At 50.3% G+C, this 14,397-nt stretch overlaps 1 protein-coding gene across 3 annotated transcripts in view; it reads right to left on the bottom strand.

The window, feature by feature from the left end:
- MEF2D (myocyte enhancer factor 2D) overlaps window positions 1–14,397 on the bottom strand; it is a 168,703-nt gene that overhangs the window by 12,780 nt on the left and 141,526 nt on the right. For 2 of the 3 annotated variants that reach the window (XM_077841319.1, XM_077841317.1), the window contains exons 6-8: window positions 12,924–13,134; window positions 11,136–11,192; window positions 4,257–4,447 (exon numbers count right to left, since the gene is read on the bottom strand). In XM_077841319.1, coding sequence (XP_077697445.1) covers window positions 4,257–4,447; window positions 11,136–11,192; window positions 12,924–13,134 — 459 coding nt within the window. Of the gene's footprint in view, window positions 1–2,156; window positions 2,178–4,256; window positions 4,448–11,135; window positions 11,193–12,923; window positions 13,135–14,397 lie in introns of all 3 variants that reach the window. The other variant, XM_077841316.1, reaches the window with a different exon arrangement.

Consider the following 14,397-nt stretch of genomic DNA (forward strand, 5'->3'; position numbering starts at 1 on the left):
AGCCTGTACGGAACAAGCGCTGCTCCTATTCCCTGACTCTGAAGATTCCGGGAAGGCTCAGGACGAAGCCAAACAAACAGCTTCCCCCCCAAACAATGTGAAAAACAACTCCCATAAAGAGCAAACGCAGAGAGGCAGCTTCTTCCGTTCTGCAGGGTTGATGGGAGTGTTACACCAATAGCAAGATGATAAAATTGTAAAGCACACAGGGGCCTGCGGCCCTTTGCCACCACTCTGGCAGGGTAAAGGGGCCTTAAAATAGTTGTAAGTGTAAATGAGAATCAGGCCCCAACACTGCAATCAAGTCAGCAGCTTAGGACTCGCTGTGATTTCACGCCATGCCAGGTTGTTATAATTAACAAAGTTTTAGTGCCTCACCATGCAGGCAAATTTTGTCAGCATTTTAATGCTCTCCACTCCCCCCGGTTATTTTGACAGCCCTGCAAGATCATTAACTGTTCTGAGTACCACACTTCCATTCAAGATCATTACAACATCATGCATACATGCTCCCAGGTGAAATCTCTTGTCACTGAAGTCGTGGTGGATGGGGATTGCTCCACACTTCAAATTAAAAGTCTCAATGTTGTGTATAGGAATAAGGTGATATCCCTTTAAATAGTTTGTGAACCCTCATGTGGTGCTCTCCATGGTCTATGGTTTAGAAGCTGCCAGAAACACGCCCACTCTGTTAGCTGGGGTTGATCCTGCTGGCAAAGAGTTAAGAGGACTCTGCTGACTCACTGAGAGGCAGGTGACTCATTGCCATGCCTCTGTATAAAGGAGGTGGGAGAGGTGGTTTATAGAAGGAGGACCCGGGGTGTGGGCTGAGCAAAATGGAGGGAGCCAAGCAGGAGGAGAAGGTTTGAGCTGACCTTCGTGTTAACAGAGCCAGGGGATTGTTTGCACTAAATGGGATGGGTTTATACAGTAATAATACTGCCTAGCTCTTAAACAGCACTTTTCATCAGCCGATCTCAAAGTGCTTTACCAAGGAGGTCCTTACCGTGATCCCCATTTTACAGCAGGAGAAACTGAGACATAGAGCAGGGACATGTCTTGCCTAAGGTCACCCAGCAGCAGAGCCAGGAGTAGAACCTACATCTGCTGAGTCCCCATCCAGTACTTTACCTACTAGGCCACACTCCTTGTTAGCAGAATGGGAAAGGCACCTGCCCGTGTCTACCTGCAACTTGCCTCCGGAGACCTTTCCATCAGCGCTCTGCCATCCATTGCCCTGTAGCACTACAATGTATGGCTATTACAACCTTCCCTGACTGCCACGACCCTGTTACCCGTCCGCACTGCACCAGAATAGCATCAGGACGAGATGGGATCATTGCCACAAACAAGGTGACAGCACTCACTTTGCTGGCAGGAAAAGCTGTAAAAATAATGAGAAGCCGTGTTCCTCTGCAGAAATTAGTTCTTGTGAATGAACTTGTGGGACGGTGAATTCTGATTTCACTTTCCGGTTTTGGGGTATTGTTTTGTTTTGTTTTTTAAGAGTTTTTAATATTTGAATAACTTGATTTATTTCCTGCTTCTCTTGTAACGGCGTTAGGCCAGATCCCCAAGTGGTGTAAATCAGCGTAGCTCTTTTGAACTTACTGGAGCTACACTGATTTATACCAGCTGAGGATACGGCTCCGTGACGCCAATGCTGATTTATCCTAGCTGGGGATCTGGCCCATTGACTCCAGTGGAGTGACACCAGTCTACACCAATTAGTCCAGTCTGGTCCATTGACTAGACTGGAGTGACACCAATGTTAACACCAGCTGGAGAGTTGGCCCTTTGACTTCAATGGAACCGTGCTAATTTAAACCAGCTGGGGACCCCGGGCCTACAGCTTTTCTTTGCCATGCAGAAAATGATTTTCCCTAACATATAGATTCCTAGGGCCCAATTCTAGGTGGCGCTACAAAATCATAGGACTGGGAATTAGAGTTGCACTGACTTTAAGGCTCCTTTACACCACCAGAGCAGTGTGAAGGGGGCCTTGGAGAAAATGAGAATTAGGCCCATGATGTTCAGTGCCTTCTTTAACCCTGCCCCCATCCCTCCAGGCCTGGTGTTTAAGGAGTGTTAAAGGAACCAAAAAAACATGTCACCCCACAACTCTAAGGAAACACACACAGCACAAGGCAACTCACCAGATCCAAGTGGTCCTCCGTCTGAATGCAGAAGAACAGAAATAAAGCCAAGAGGCACAGTTACATTGACGCCTTTCGCCAACTGCTTCCAAGCCCAGCTCCAAAGGTCTGATTCTCATTTACACTAAGGCCCCTTTACCCAGCTCTGGCAGGAGAAAGGGGCCCTCAGGTGGCCATAAATGATATCAACATCCACTTTAGGACTCAGTTTACACTGCCATAATGGTGTAAAGAGGCCTTAGTGTAACTGGGAATTCAAGTCTTCAGTCTTTACTGCTGTGTTCTCATGAGCAGAAATAAAGAAGCTAATGCATTTATCTTCCTGAGAAACTTCTGCAAAATAGCTAAAGCATGCTCTACACACAGTTTGTGCACTGGTATAATTATATAGTTTAGAAGTATGACTTTTACCAATACGGTTAGACCCATTCAACCCCTGTACAGGAAAGTATAAGCATCTTTACACCAGTCTAACTGTGTCCACACTAGGGGATGCTGCATCCCTTTAACGAGACTGGTATAGTTAACGTGGGACAACTTGTGTGTGTAGACAAGGTCTCAGAAACTTGGTGTGATCCCCGTCTATTATTTTGGATTTGAACTGGCCAATATTGTTTTGTTTTTTCAAAACTTTTCCCTAGCTTTTTGTGCATTGGAATCTTTTGCTTCATTTTATTTTTTGCATGGACAGTTTTGACGGATTCTCTTCAGCCCCAGTCCCGCATACGCTCATGTGAGTAAGTAACTTTCAGCATGCAAGGCCTGGGCTACACCTAAAAACATAGGTTGACCGAGCTGCGTCGCTCAGGGCTGTGAAAAACGTCACACTCCAGGAGCACAGCTGCCATGCAGTACCTTTGCTGTTATAGCAGCTGTAGTGTAGACATATTCTGAGTGCTCTGACTGGGACTGTCTAGGCTGAGAAGAAAGGTGTGAGGGGGTTTTAAAACCAAGTTAGCTAACTCAATACCTGTGTCTTCACTACAGAGTTAACTCCAGTTATCTCTCAAGTTAACACCACTCCAGTTAGCAATTCCTGCACAGAGGGCAGGTCTACATTGCAAAAAAGCGGTGTTCTTAACTTGGGTTAGCAGCTTGAGTTAAAGCCCCGGGGGAGCCTGGGGTTGACTTTGAGCTCTCACCCAATTTAAAAGCGGAGTTACCGTGTCTTCACTGCTATTTTAACCCAAGTTAGCTAATCCACATTAAGCACACACCTTTTATCTGCAGTGTGGACAGAACCACAGTGTTGTGTTAGCAGCTGATGGGTTAACTCAAGCTGTAATCTATACCCCTTCACGGGCCAGTCAGCGTGAGTTAATAACACCACGCTTGAGTGAAGGGTTTGTGCGTGTGGACAGGACGCAAGTGAGAGGCAACGCTCAGGTTATAACTCGAGTTTACTTTGCAGTGAAGACAAGCCCAGAATGAACATCCCTTTCCCGCCAGGGCTTGATTCTTATTTACACGGAGGCCATTTTACACCGCTATGGGCATCCGAAGCTGCCTGAAAATGGGTATAAATTACACTTTGTGGTCACTTCATGAGGGGTTTAAAGGGGCCTGGGCATAACTGAAAATCTGGTCCACTGTATTTACGCTTTCTTTAAAACTTCTTTGTGTTACCAGACCGGTGCAAAGCAGTCCTAGTCTAAACGAGAGTCGGGCCCCTAAAACAGAGCCAGTCATACACCTTTACAATCTGAGAATCATCAAATCCTAGCAATGGCGGGCTGGAAGGGACCTCGAGAGGTCATCTAGTCCAGCCCCCTGCACCTGGGAGTGATGGGCTACTCCTGGGGAACACTGCAGTAGTCTATAGCAACACCATTGTAGACTGCAACATTATGAGTCATTACTGGGGAATACTAAGCGTATTTTATAGTAATAATCCAGCGGCACCCCTGTCATCAGCTGCAGCATAATGCACCGTTACTGGGAAATACCGCAGCAGTCTAGAGTAACAAGCCAGTGGTAACACCCCGGCTTGCTGCAGCCGGATGGGCTATGACCGGGGAATCTGGTTGCCAGTGGGAACTGCCGCAGCCCAGACACTGAGAGAATTCTCCCTCCGCCCCCTCAGAATTCAGCGGCACTCACCAAATGGTGCATCAAACCCTTTGCGCCCTGCGAGGTGATCACGCGTAAGTCCGGCTTGCGGCTGTTGGCGGCGAGTTGCGTGCCGTGGGAGGGTGGCGGCGGTGACTTTGCTGGGATGATCTTGCCCATGGTGTTGCCGTTTGAGACCGGGAGGAGACCCGGCGAGGCTCTGGCACTGACATACCCATTTCCTGCAAGGAGGGGGAAGCAAAGACATTTCGGAAACAGTCAGAGGGGGAGATGTAGGGCTTGGTTCTCCATTGCCCTGCACCTAGGACCCCATTCTCCATGGTCTGGCACATCTTGCAGTCATTTACACCCCTGCAGAATGAGCGTTCAAAGGCTGCAAAGCCAAAAAGTAGGGGCTTGGTTCTGACTTAGACGAAGTCCCCTTTACACCATGCAGGCAGAGCAATGAGGGCTTAAAGTAATTTCTGCCCATTTTGAGGCCCCTTGCACTGCTAGAGTGACACGAAGGAGCCTTCGTGTAAAAGAGAATCAGGCCCAGTGATCCTTCCTTGCTCTCACCCTTTGTCAGTTGGGTCTCTTCGAACTGGGAGCTCTTTGGGGCAGGGGCAGTCTGACAAAAATGCCCAGCGCCCAGCTTAGTTCTCAGCTGGTCCCACCACCACAGTCTCTGAGCACCTCACAAGCCATAATGAATTTTGTTGTCATAGATTCAAAGGCCAGAAGGCATCGTTGTGATCATCTAGGCCAGGATCCCCAAACTTTTCACAGTCGCAACCCCCCCCCTTATCCCTGTCCGTGCGTCCCCCCAGGAGCCAGGAGTAGGGCCGTGGCTGGGTGGGAGGGGGGCACGGATGGGGTAAGTGGGCCAAAGATGGGGCCGCAGCTGGGGGCGAGTCTGGGTCCAGGGCCGGGAATGGAGCCGTGGCCAGGGGCCAAGGCTGGGGGTGGGTCTGGGAATGGACCAATGCCAAGGCTGGGGTCGGGGCCAGAGTAGGGCAGGGTGGTGCTCCCTCCCCGCCCCCCATGGGGGCTGGCCCAAGCCCCGCCGCACCCCACCCCAAATGTTCTTCCTTGCCCTCCTCCATGGGGGCGCGCCCCACAGTTTGGGGACCTCTGATCTAGTCTGACCTACTGTGTAACACAGGCCAGAGAACTTCCATAAAATAATTCCATCTTCTTGAAAAAGAGCCAATCCTGATTTAAAATTGCCAGGGATGGAGAATCCACTGTGAGCCTGGGTCAAGCTATTCCAATGGTTAATTACCCAAAATTGTGCACTTTATTTCCAGTCTGAATTTGTCTGGCTTCAGCTTCCAACCTTTGGATCATATTGGACCTTTCTCTGCTAGATTTAAGAGCCTGTTACCAACTATGTCTTTCTTATGTAACAATGCTGCCCTGGCTGAGGCTCGCACTCAGAGCCTTCAGCATCTGAGACGGATATGCTGGCAACTGTGAGAAGAAGGAACTGGTGAAACTGATTTAGTTTTAAATCTGTGGCAGTGCTGAGATCTAAAGCCAGCTCTCCTGAATTCCAGTCTAGTGCCAGCCCATCCTGGTCATACAACCCTGCTATAAGGCAGAGTAGAGTTGTTATCCCCTTTTTAGAGATGGGGAACTGAGGCACCAAGATTTGCCGAATGTTGCACAAATGTCTGGGACTTGACCCCACCTTTCTAGAGCCTCAGTCTAGAACCGTAACCACCAGATCACCCTTCCTCCCACTTACTGGGGCCTCCAGACATTACTGCAATACAAGTAATAAATAAGGGCCTGATTCTCATTTATAATGGGCCTCTTTGAGCCATTTTGGCAGCATAAAGGGACCTCAAAGAGGGCATAAATCACAGTCACACTGACTTTAAAGTGTAACTGAGAATCAGGGCCCCTTATCCCAACATCCCCGTGAAGCGCAGAGGTCTGCCCTCCTCTGCCCCCACCCCCCGCACCCCAGTTTAGAATTTTACTTGCAAAGCACACACACAAAAATGATAAAAAGATTTGATGAATGTCAGGAAAAGAATAAATTGGATGAGATTATTGTTCTGATGAGATTATTATTATTATTATTTTTTGAATAGGCCCCTAAGATAGAGAGACATTTAGCAATCACCAAGATTCAGCCCTCATATTCATCACACATGAGACTGGGGAAAATAGCTCACTGATTGCATTATTAATCAGATTCACCATCGCGCTACGTCTGCATTTCAGGGGGCGGCTTGGTGGCAGTGGTGTTTCAGACATGACGTGCGCCCAGCTGGGGTGAAAACCTGCTCAACCTGGCTATTGGTCAGTCGTCCCAGAGGTCTGACCCGCCTCATGATTGCTCTGCTGCAGGGGTCTTCAAGTGAGTTGTATTGTAATTTATACCCACTAATTACCCTGCCAGATCTCTGACTCCAAATGGTAATGCCCTGACACTGGAGGGAGGTGGGCGTGGGCGTTTACATTGGCCTGGGGCACAAATGCAGTGTTCTGCACAGCTACAAATCTGGAACTGCACTGAAGTCAATGAAGCCACCACACCCCTATACGTGTCTGACTTTGCTGAAGCCGATGGAAATGCTCCCACTGACTACAGCTGGGCTTTGGCTCAGGCTCCGCAGAAGAGGGGAATCAGGCCCAACGAGAACGTGACGATGTGTTGTCAGATTACTGGGCCCGATCCTCAGCTACAGCTAAGGAGCGTTTGACACAGCTGAGCAGGAGGGTGATGGCAAAGCTGTCGTAGAGCCCTCTTTGCTCTCATCCGCTTCTAGGACTGCTCTGTCCTAGCTTGGAACCCCCCCAGGTAAGTTAGAGAAGCCTCAAGGCTGCTCTAATTTGCATAGGCTGCCAACGGCCTCCAGAATTTGGCCCGTAGCAGAAGATCACTGGAACATAAAGGAACTCTGGCTGTGCCCCTTTCCTTGGCAATGCCCCTATGCTGGCCCTGGGAAGGGGGTACAGTCAGAGCTGGTACAGTGGCTGCATACCAGTCAAGAATATAGAGGAGGGAACTTCTGGGGGGAGTTGAATCTGCTCTATATTGAAGGAACATAGGAATTGCCAGACCCGTGGTCTATCTGGCCTAGTATGCTGCCTCTAACCAGTACCAACTGCTGTTGCCTGTACCCGCTGCTTCCAAGAAAGCGCCAAGAACTCTGGTAGCAATGGGATAGCTTGCCCTTGAGGAAGCTTTCCTCCTGACCCCAAATAGTTAGAGGCCGGCTTATGCCCTGTAAAGGGGCTCGGAGGGGTGTGTGCACCCCTGCATCAAATGCAACTCCCGAGCATGTTGGTAAATCAGTACATTAGCCTGGTCCATGGGTGCACTGTGTTCTGCATAGACCATATCTCGTTTGCAAGGCCACCAGCTTTTATATTAATTGATGATGGAGGCGCATAAAATTTCCTGTGTGACCTTCACCGCTTTCAGCAAATTTCTTTTCACAGCCGCTCGCTATAGAGTTTTAGGCAAGACCATGTGCAAGCAGAGTGGGGCAAGGCCAAATAATGTTCAAAACACTTATGTTTTCCAGCGATAAGGCTTCCTTAACATAAGACGCACAAATGGCTCCCATGGTAACCATTTTGCCTTACTGTCTGGGCAGATGTGGGGGTGTATATTGCAGTGGGCTGGCTGATGTGTATGTGCAACACTTCCCTCTGCTGGGTGGAATCAGAACTTCTCACCATGTGTCATAAGCCCTATACTGCTAGCAGGGATTCTCCTTGAATTCAAGCAGCATGGGCTTGCACTGTAGGAGCAGGAGGATCTGAGTTCTAACCCTGAATAGCAATAATTATGCAATCCCCTGTATCCACAGAGCTGTGTCTTTCAGGGGCTTGGGAGGGGCAGTGCAGGGACAGGAGGAGATGTGGGTTGCAGGTTGAAGTTTGGCTGAAGAAAAACCTCACACATCTGAACTCCTCTGCATCCCACCCCCATGGTCAGCAGCACGGCTGGCCAGATGCCTGCTACTGTTTGCTGGCTATCTGCCAGCATCTAGCCCAGAACCCTTATGTGGTGTGTTAAAGCCACACAGGAAACATGCTGCTCTCAGAAACCAACGTGACACATGTCAGCTGTTCTGCTCTGTCCCCTCCGCTGACCGCAGGGGGGCAGAGGAAAACAAGTCAGCAGAAAAGCAGGATCTCAGAGCCTTCTGCTCAGGCCCAGTTCCCCTCAAAAGCCCTGGCTGGATTCCCAGCGACATCCATCGCCGCCGGATCAGACACTCCATTGGCCACAAACGTCCGGCACTTCGACCCAGAGACTGTCCTGTGTTTCTGATCCCCCATCTAAGGGAAAAGGGAGGGATATGGAGAGAGGGAGCTAAAAGGCAGCAGTGCTGGTTTCAGATGGCCTGCAGTGTATTACTGCTCTCCCGAAGACCCTTGTCCTCTAGCCCTGCATTGTTCTGCAAAGCAGGACTCAGTGTCAGCAAGGGAGGGCTGAAAACACGGGGCCTGATTCTCAGTTACTCTATTCCTGTACTTGGGCTGGGGGACACCTTAAGATGTGTCTGCACCTGTATCCTGAGATTGTCTGCAGCCAGCCCAGCCCCGCAGGTAAGTTAGAGCAGCCTCATGACTGCTACGCTCTGCTCCCTATGGATCCTGACGAGCACAGAATAGCCACGGCACAGTGTGCTCTGGCCGTGCCCCCGATCTGCTCCCTGTGAATCCTAGGGATCGGAGAACAGCCGCAGTGGAACGCACTCTGGCCAGGCCCCCTAATCCCCTCTCTCCGCCTGGGGCTGGATGCTGGGTATGGAGCCAATACGGCAGCTCCACACTGGTTAGGAATCCCCAATGTGATCGAGGCCTGTGGTCAAAGGGAGGAATGCGCCCGAGGTCACAGGTGATCTCACAGTGCTGAGAGGCTCAGCTCCCTAGCTGAGGGAGCGAGAACAGAAGAGAGGCGTTAGTGAAGGGGACAAGGCTGGAGGAGGGGAGCGACTGCCTCAGGTGGAACCCGAAGTTGAAGGCTGGCCCCAAGATTTTGGAAGCTCCATAGAGCCCCATCCACCTAGTGAATACGAGGGGCGTGCCCCCCTTCCCCACTTCTCTGCCCCAAAATGCTGCCATCTGAAGTTTGTCTGGGGCTTGGTGGGGACAGGGGCTAGATGGGATCTTGGGAATGAGGCCTGGGTTGAAAACAACAGGAGCTGAGAGAATCGCAGGGCTCCCTGCGGCCCCGCTTCCATTTCCTGGAGTGGCTGGAGGAATGAGAGGAATGCTTCAGTGACGTCAATTCTGACATTCATGGGACCTGCCAAGCTAGAAGCTGGAACAGCCGCTCACAACAGCTGACGTGGGGGCCGGGAGGAGGTGGGGGAGTTTCAGGGGGGGATTTGACAGAAAGTGACAGAGCGTGTCTCTGCCTGGAGGTACAGGCCAGTCCTTAGTGTCTCTTTCCCAGCAGCCCTGACTTTGCAGATGAGCTCGAGCAACAAAATTCAGAGCCAGATTTCGAATGCTCTGAAGACCCGGGGACAGACTCTGGTCCCTGCTCCCCACTCTGGCAATATACTGGAGGCCTAAAGGCACCACAACGGGACAAGGGAGGGGCTGTCTGACATAAGCTGCCTTATGGTGAACTACCCCCACAGCCAACCCTGCATACGGGGCATGCTGGGCCCTGGCCCCTAGTGCATGGTGCGAATGGGATTCTGGACTACATGGCAGCCTGGGATGGGCAGCACAGAATCAGCACAGTGGATGTGGGGTTGGAGTTTGGCCCTGTTCTAAAGGGTCCATGTGGCTGTAGGATCCAGAGCCCAGGGTTTTCAGTCATAAGCCAGCATCTTGAATCCCACTTGGGAGCGTAATTCCAATCTCTTTTACATCAAAGCATTCAGGGCCAAACTCACTTGATTGAATCCCCTCTATGCTGCACCAAAGTGACCCACTCTCATTAAACCCAGCCACTTCATTTGGATTTAGGGCTCTTTTTGCTTAATTTTGCTCATTATTATTGGAAGTAACAGCACGGGAGCACCTAGAAATCCAACAGAGATCAGGGCTGCGCTGCGTGAGGGGCTGTACATGCACCTGATATGAAACCATCCCTGCCCTGGAGAGTTTACCATTGAAACAGACACAACGTGGGACAAGTGGAGTATTATTAGCCCCATTTTACAGATGAGGAACTGACACAGAGGACCCAGTTCTCATTGACACAAAGTCCCTTTATCCCACTCTGGCAGTGGATGTTGTAGTTTAAGGTGCCTTTATGATGTTGGAGTGGTATATAGGGGCTTTAGCATAAGTGAGAAGCAGGCCCTAAATGTCTTGCCCAAGGTCATAGACAGAGTCCGTGATACAGCTAGGAATTGAACGTAGCTCTCCTAAGTCTCGGCCAATTGCATTGGCCACACGGCTACTGTTCTCCTCCACCAGACTAAGCAAAGTTTGACTCAGATTTAAATTCTATTGGGCTTATGTCTCCCCTGAGACATAACTATAAAAAGGGGCAGAGATGGGAGAGAAAAAATTATCCCCTACAGCAGAGTCAGGAACCAAACCCAGATCTCCTGCGCCCCAGACTAGCAGTTTAACCACAGGCCTATCCCGTCACACAAAATTTACTGACCTGAAAATCCACATCTAAAAGACTTGGTAGTGTTTGAAATTGCACTTCAGGCCTGACTTTAGCTGTCTGAGGGGATCTTTACTACCAGTAATAACACCTAGCTCTTTCCATCAATAGAGCTCAAGATACTTTATAAAGGAGGGCAGTATCAATACCCCCATTTTACAGGTAGGAAAACTGAGGCACAGAGCAGGGCGCTGACATGCCTACAGTCACCCAGCCCGTCAGTGGTAGGGCTGGCAACACAACCCAGATTTTCTGAGTCCCAGTCCAGTGCTCTAGGTCAGTGTGCATCCAAAAAGAAGGAGGGCTGCACTCTTACTCACCAACTGGGCTTGGGCAAGCTCCGTTGGTGTTGTTCAAGTCTCCCCCGAGCATCGCCCCTGGAAAGCAACAAGAGACGTGGGGACAAAGTTAGTTCAGAACTCAGTGCATTGAGCAGTGGTTGACTATTTGCATGTGAGGCAAGGGGGGAAATCAACAGTGTTACATTCCCATCGAGAAAATCCAGGGTAAAATGTACAGCACTTCCAGGCGTGGAAACAATATCTACACAGATACATTCCCTTTGGGCATACACCACAGACGCTCATTCCAAAATACTAGGCTTGGAAAAGAGCATGGCTTTGCTGTTCCGAGCCTTCCTGAGGACACACGCTCTGCAGAAGGGAATCCACCCCCGGCTCCAGGACTGGAAAGAGGATCTATCACATAACATTTGCACCGAATGGAAACCATTCCCAAGGCGGCTGGAGAGGCGTGATGAGAAGCCTGCCGTGCTGGTGTCATGTGAAGATAAACGGTTGGGAAGAGCTGCTTTTCACTTAGGGCTTAGAAAGCTCTTCCCAAGGAAGGTTTGCTATTCCCAGGGAATCAAGCCCTTTATCCCCTTTGAGTTTGCAACCAGATTTTGAGTTTTGTGAAGTTATTTGCTATTTTGAATTGTTCAACCACATCTCGAGATTGTTATTTCTTCCAGCAATCCGCACTTTCTCTCCCTCACTATAACCACCCAGACAGCTGGGAAAGGAACCCAGGAGTCCAGATTTCCATGCCACTGCTCTAACCACTAGCCCTCACATCCCCTCCCAAAATCAGGAGCTAGAACCCAGGCATCCTAATTCTCAGTCCCCTGCTCTAATCACTAGACCACGCTTCCTTCACGGAGCGGGAAAGAGAACCCAGGAGTCCTGATTCCCAGTCCCCTGGTCTAACCACTACACTGGAATCCCCACTCAGAGCTAAGAATAGAACTCAGAAGCCCACATCCTCAGATGAGTATCTGCACTAGGATTTTCTGAACCAGTAATTTCCAGTGGTAGATAATTAGGGCCAGATTTTAATTTACCTTAAGGTCCCTTTACACAGCGCTGGCAATGTAAAGAGGCTTTCCAGGGGATATACATTACAGTTACACTCACTTAAACGCCCTTCTACACAGCATGGTGCGAAGCAGCCTTCGTGTAACTGACCTCAGATTCCTGATGTTCTAGGACAGAGACACACACAGTACACAGGATTCTGCATCCCCGTTTCAGAGATGCCTTGGAGCCGCGGGCGCCAGCCTTTACCTCACACAAGGCAACCACACGCTCTGCTGCATTACCGCTGCTTTTGATTTAGAAACGACAGTGCGGCTCGCTGTTCTCCTCTGACATGCGTCGAAAAACGCACTTCACACCATGCAAATACAGGATTTCTGCGACGCACAAAAGTGAAGGCTGATGGCAGTGGCCTCAGGGGGACCTCTGAACGGATGGGGAAGGAATGCTCTCCTCTCGAAACAAGTGGTTCAACCCAAATCGATTTTTCCATGCCCCATTTTTCGGAATTGTCAACCAACTGAAAACTCTGTTCTTTGCCCAGCTCTAGGGGTGATACAGGAATTGCGTCTGCCATTTGCATCGCATGGGATCTTTGCTGGGCATCCAGGACCTGTTCAAGTATTATTATTATTTATTGCTTGTACGGCAGGAGTGCTTACGAGCCCGAGTCACGGACCAGACCCTACCGTGCAAGGTGCTGTAGACAGCAGATAGAAGGGGTGAGGGGTGAGAGGAATAAAGACACTGGTGCCCCCTCTTGGCTATTCTAGCATTAGGCCAAACACTCACCCGCGCTGGCTGGCCTCTGCGGCAAACCCGGTGACACAGTGTTTCTCTGCAGGGCCGGCTGCTGTGGTGAGAGGAGTCTTGGATCCGTCAACGAAGAGGTCACCAGCGACTGGGTCACCAAGGAGCCCCCGGGGTTGCTGAACTGTAACGTGTTTTGATTGGTCACCGGAACCGTCACTGGCATGGCGAAGTTCGGAGCGGGCACTGCAGACTGAACAGAGAGGCAGATGAAAGCGGGGACTGCAGCTGAGGGAGTCACCCAAAGGCACTTCGCCAAGGAGCAGGCTTCTGTTTGGTTCACGGCGCGACAACGGGCCAGATCCTCGGCCTGGAATGCAGCGACACTGATGTACACCAGCTAAGGATCTGGTCCAAACATGCACCCAGTTCATTATTGCCCTGCAATTTGTGTGGTCATTTATACTAGTGCAAAGTGGGTGAAAGCTAGCACCATTCTCATTTGCTAGCATTCTGCAGCCACTTTACATTGGTGAAAATGGTGGAGGGCAGTGGGGAATCTGGCCCCAGGCACAAAGGGGCATGGATCCCCTCCAGGAAGACTGAGAAAAAAGGACAAACGGATGTCCACCTGGGCACATCGAAGCTAAAAAGCATTGTAACCTGCTGCTTTGGGGGAAGAGGGGTGTTGACTAAACGCCTGCATATATTTACCTCCAGAGCTCAGCAAAGTGGTTTTAAAACAGCTCACAGAGAGGTGGAAATGTCTCAAAGCGGCTCCCTTGGAATGCCAGAGCGGGGAATAATGCAGTGCTCTTAGCATGAGAAGCTCTGAACCCACAGGAGACAAGGGCCAGCAGCTTCCCTTCAACCTCCGAGGGAGATAAACGGAGCCCCGTGGAGTTTTAACAGACCAGGTCCTCCGCTGGTGTGAGCGGCCAGGGCTCTTTCGAAGTCAGCGGAGCTATGCTGACTTACACAGCTGTGGATCCAGCTGAGTCTATCTCAGTGAAAAGATCCTGTCGATGCTGCACAGAAGTGTAAGATCCCAGGGCCCTACTCACAGCTACTATCTGTATTCCTGTAGCACCCAGATGCTCTGATCAGGATTGTGCGAGGCTCTGTACGGATACACAGACCCAGCCCTGAAGAGTTTCCTCGGACAACTTTGCTATTCCCTCCATAGTAGTATGAAGTTTGATAGCACCTGTGCTCATTCTCGGGGGAGCACGGTCTTAGGGTTACAGTACTAACCTACCCTCAGACTCTGGGGCATTCCCACCTCTGCCACAGACCCTATGAAAGACCTTAGGCAAGTCACTGAATCTCTCTGTGTCTCAATTCCCCACCCCTTCAATGGGGATAATAATATTTCCTTTGCCTAATCAGATCGTAAACTCTTCAAGGCAGTGACCATCTTTTACGAGATGTATGTACAATGGGGTCCTGTCTTGTCTCACTGTGCATGCTGCAGAAAGGGCCCGATTATTATGTATGTTCTGTATGGTGCTAGCGC

Source organism: Eretmochelys imbricata, chromosome 24 (genome assembly GCF_965152235.1).
Source record: "Eretmochelys imbricata isolate rEreImb1 chromosome 24, rEreImb1.hap1, whole genome shotgun sequence".
NCBI lineage: Eukaryota > Metazoa > Chordata > Testudines > Cheloniidae > Eretmochelys > Eretmochelys imbricata.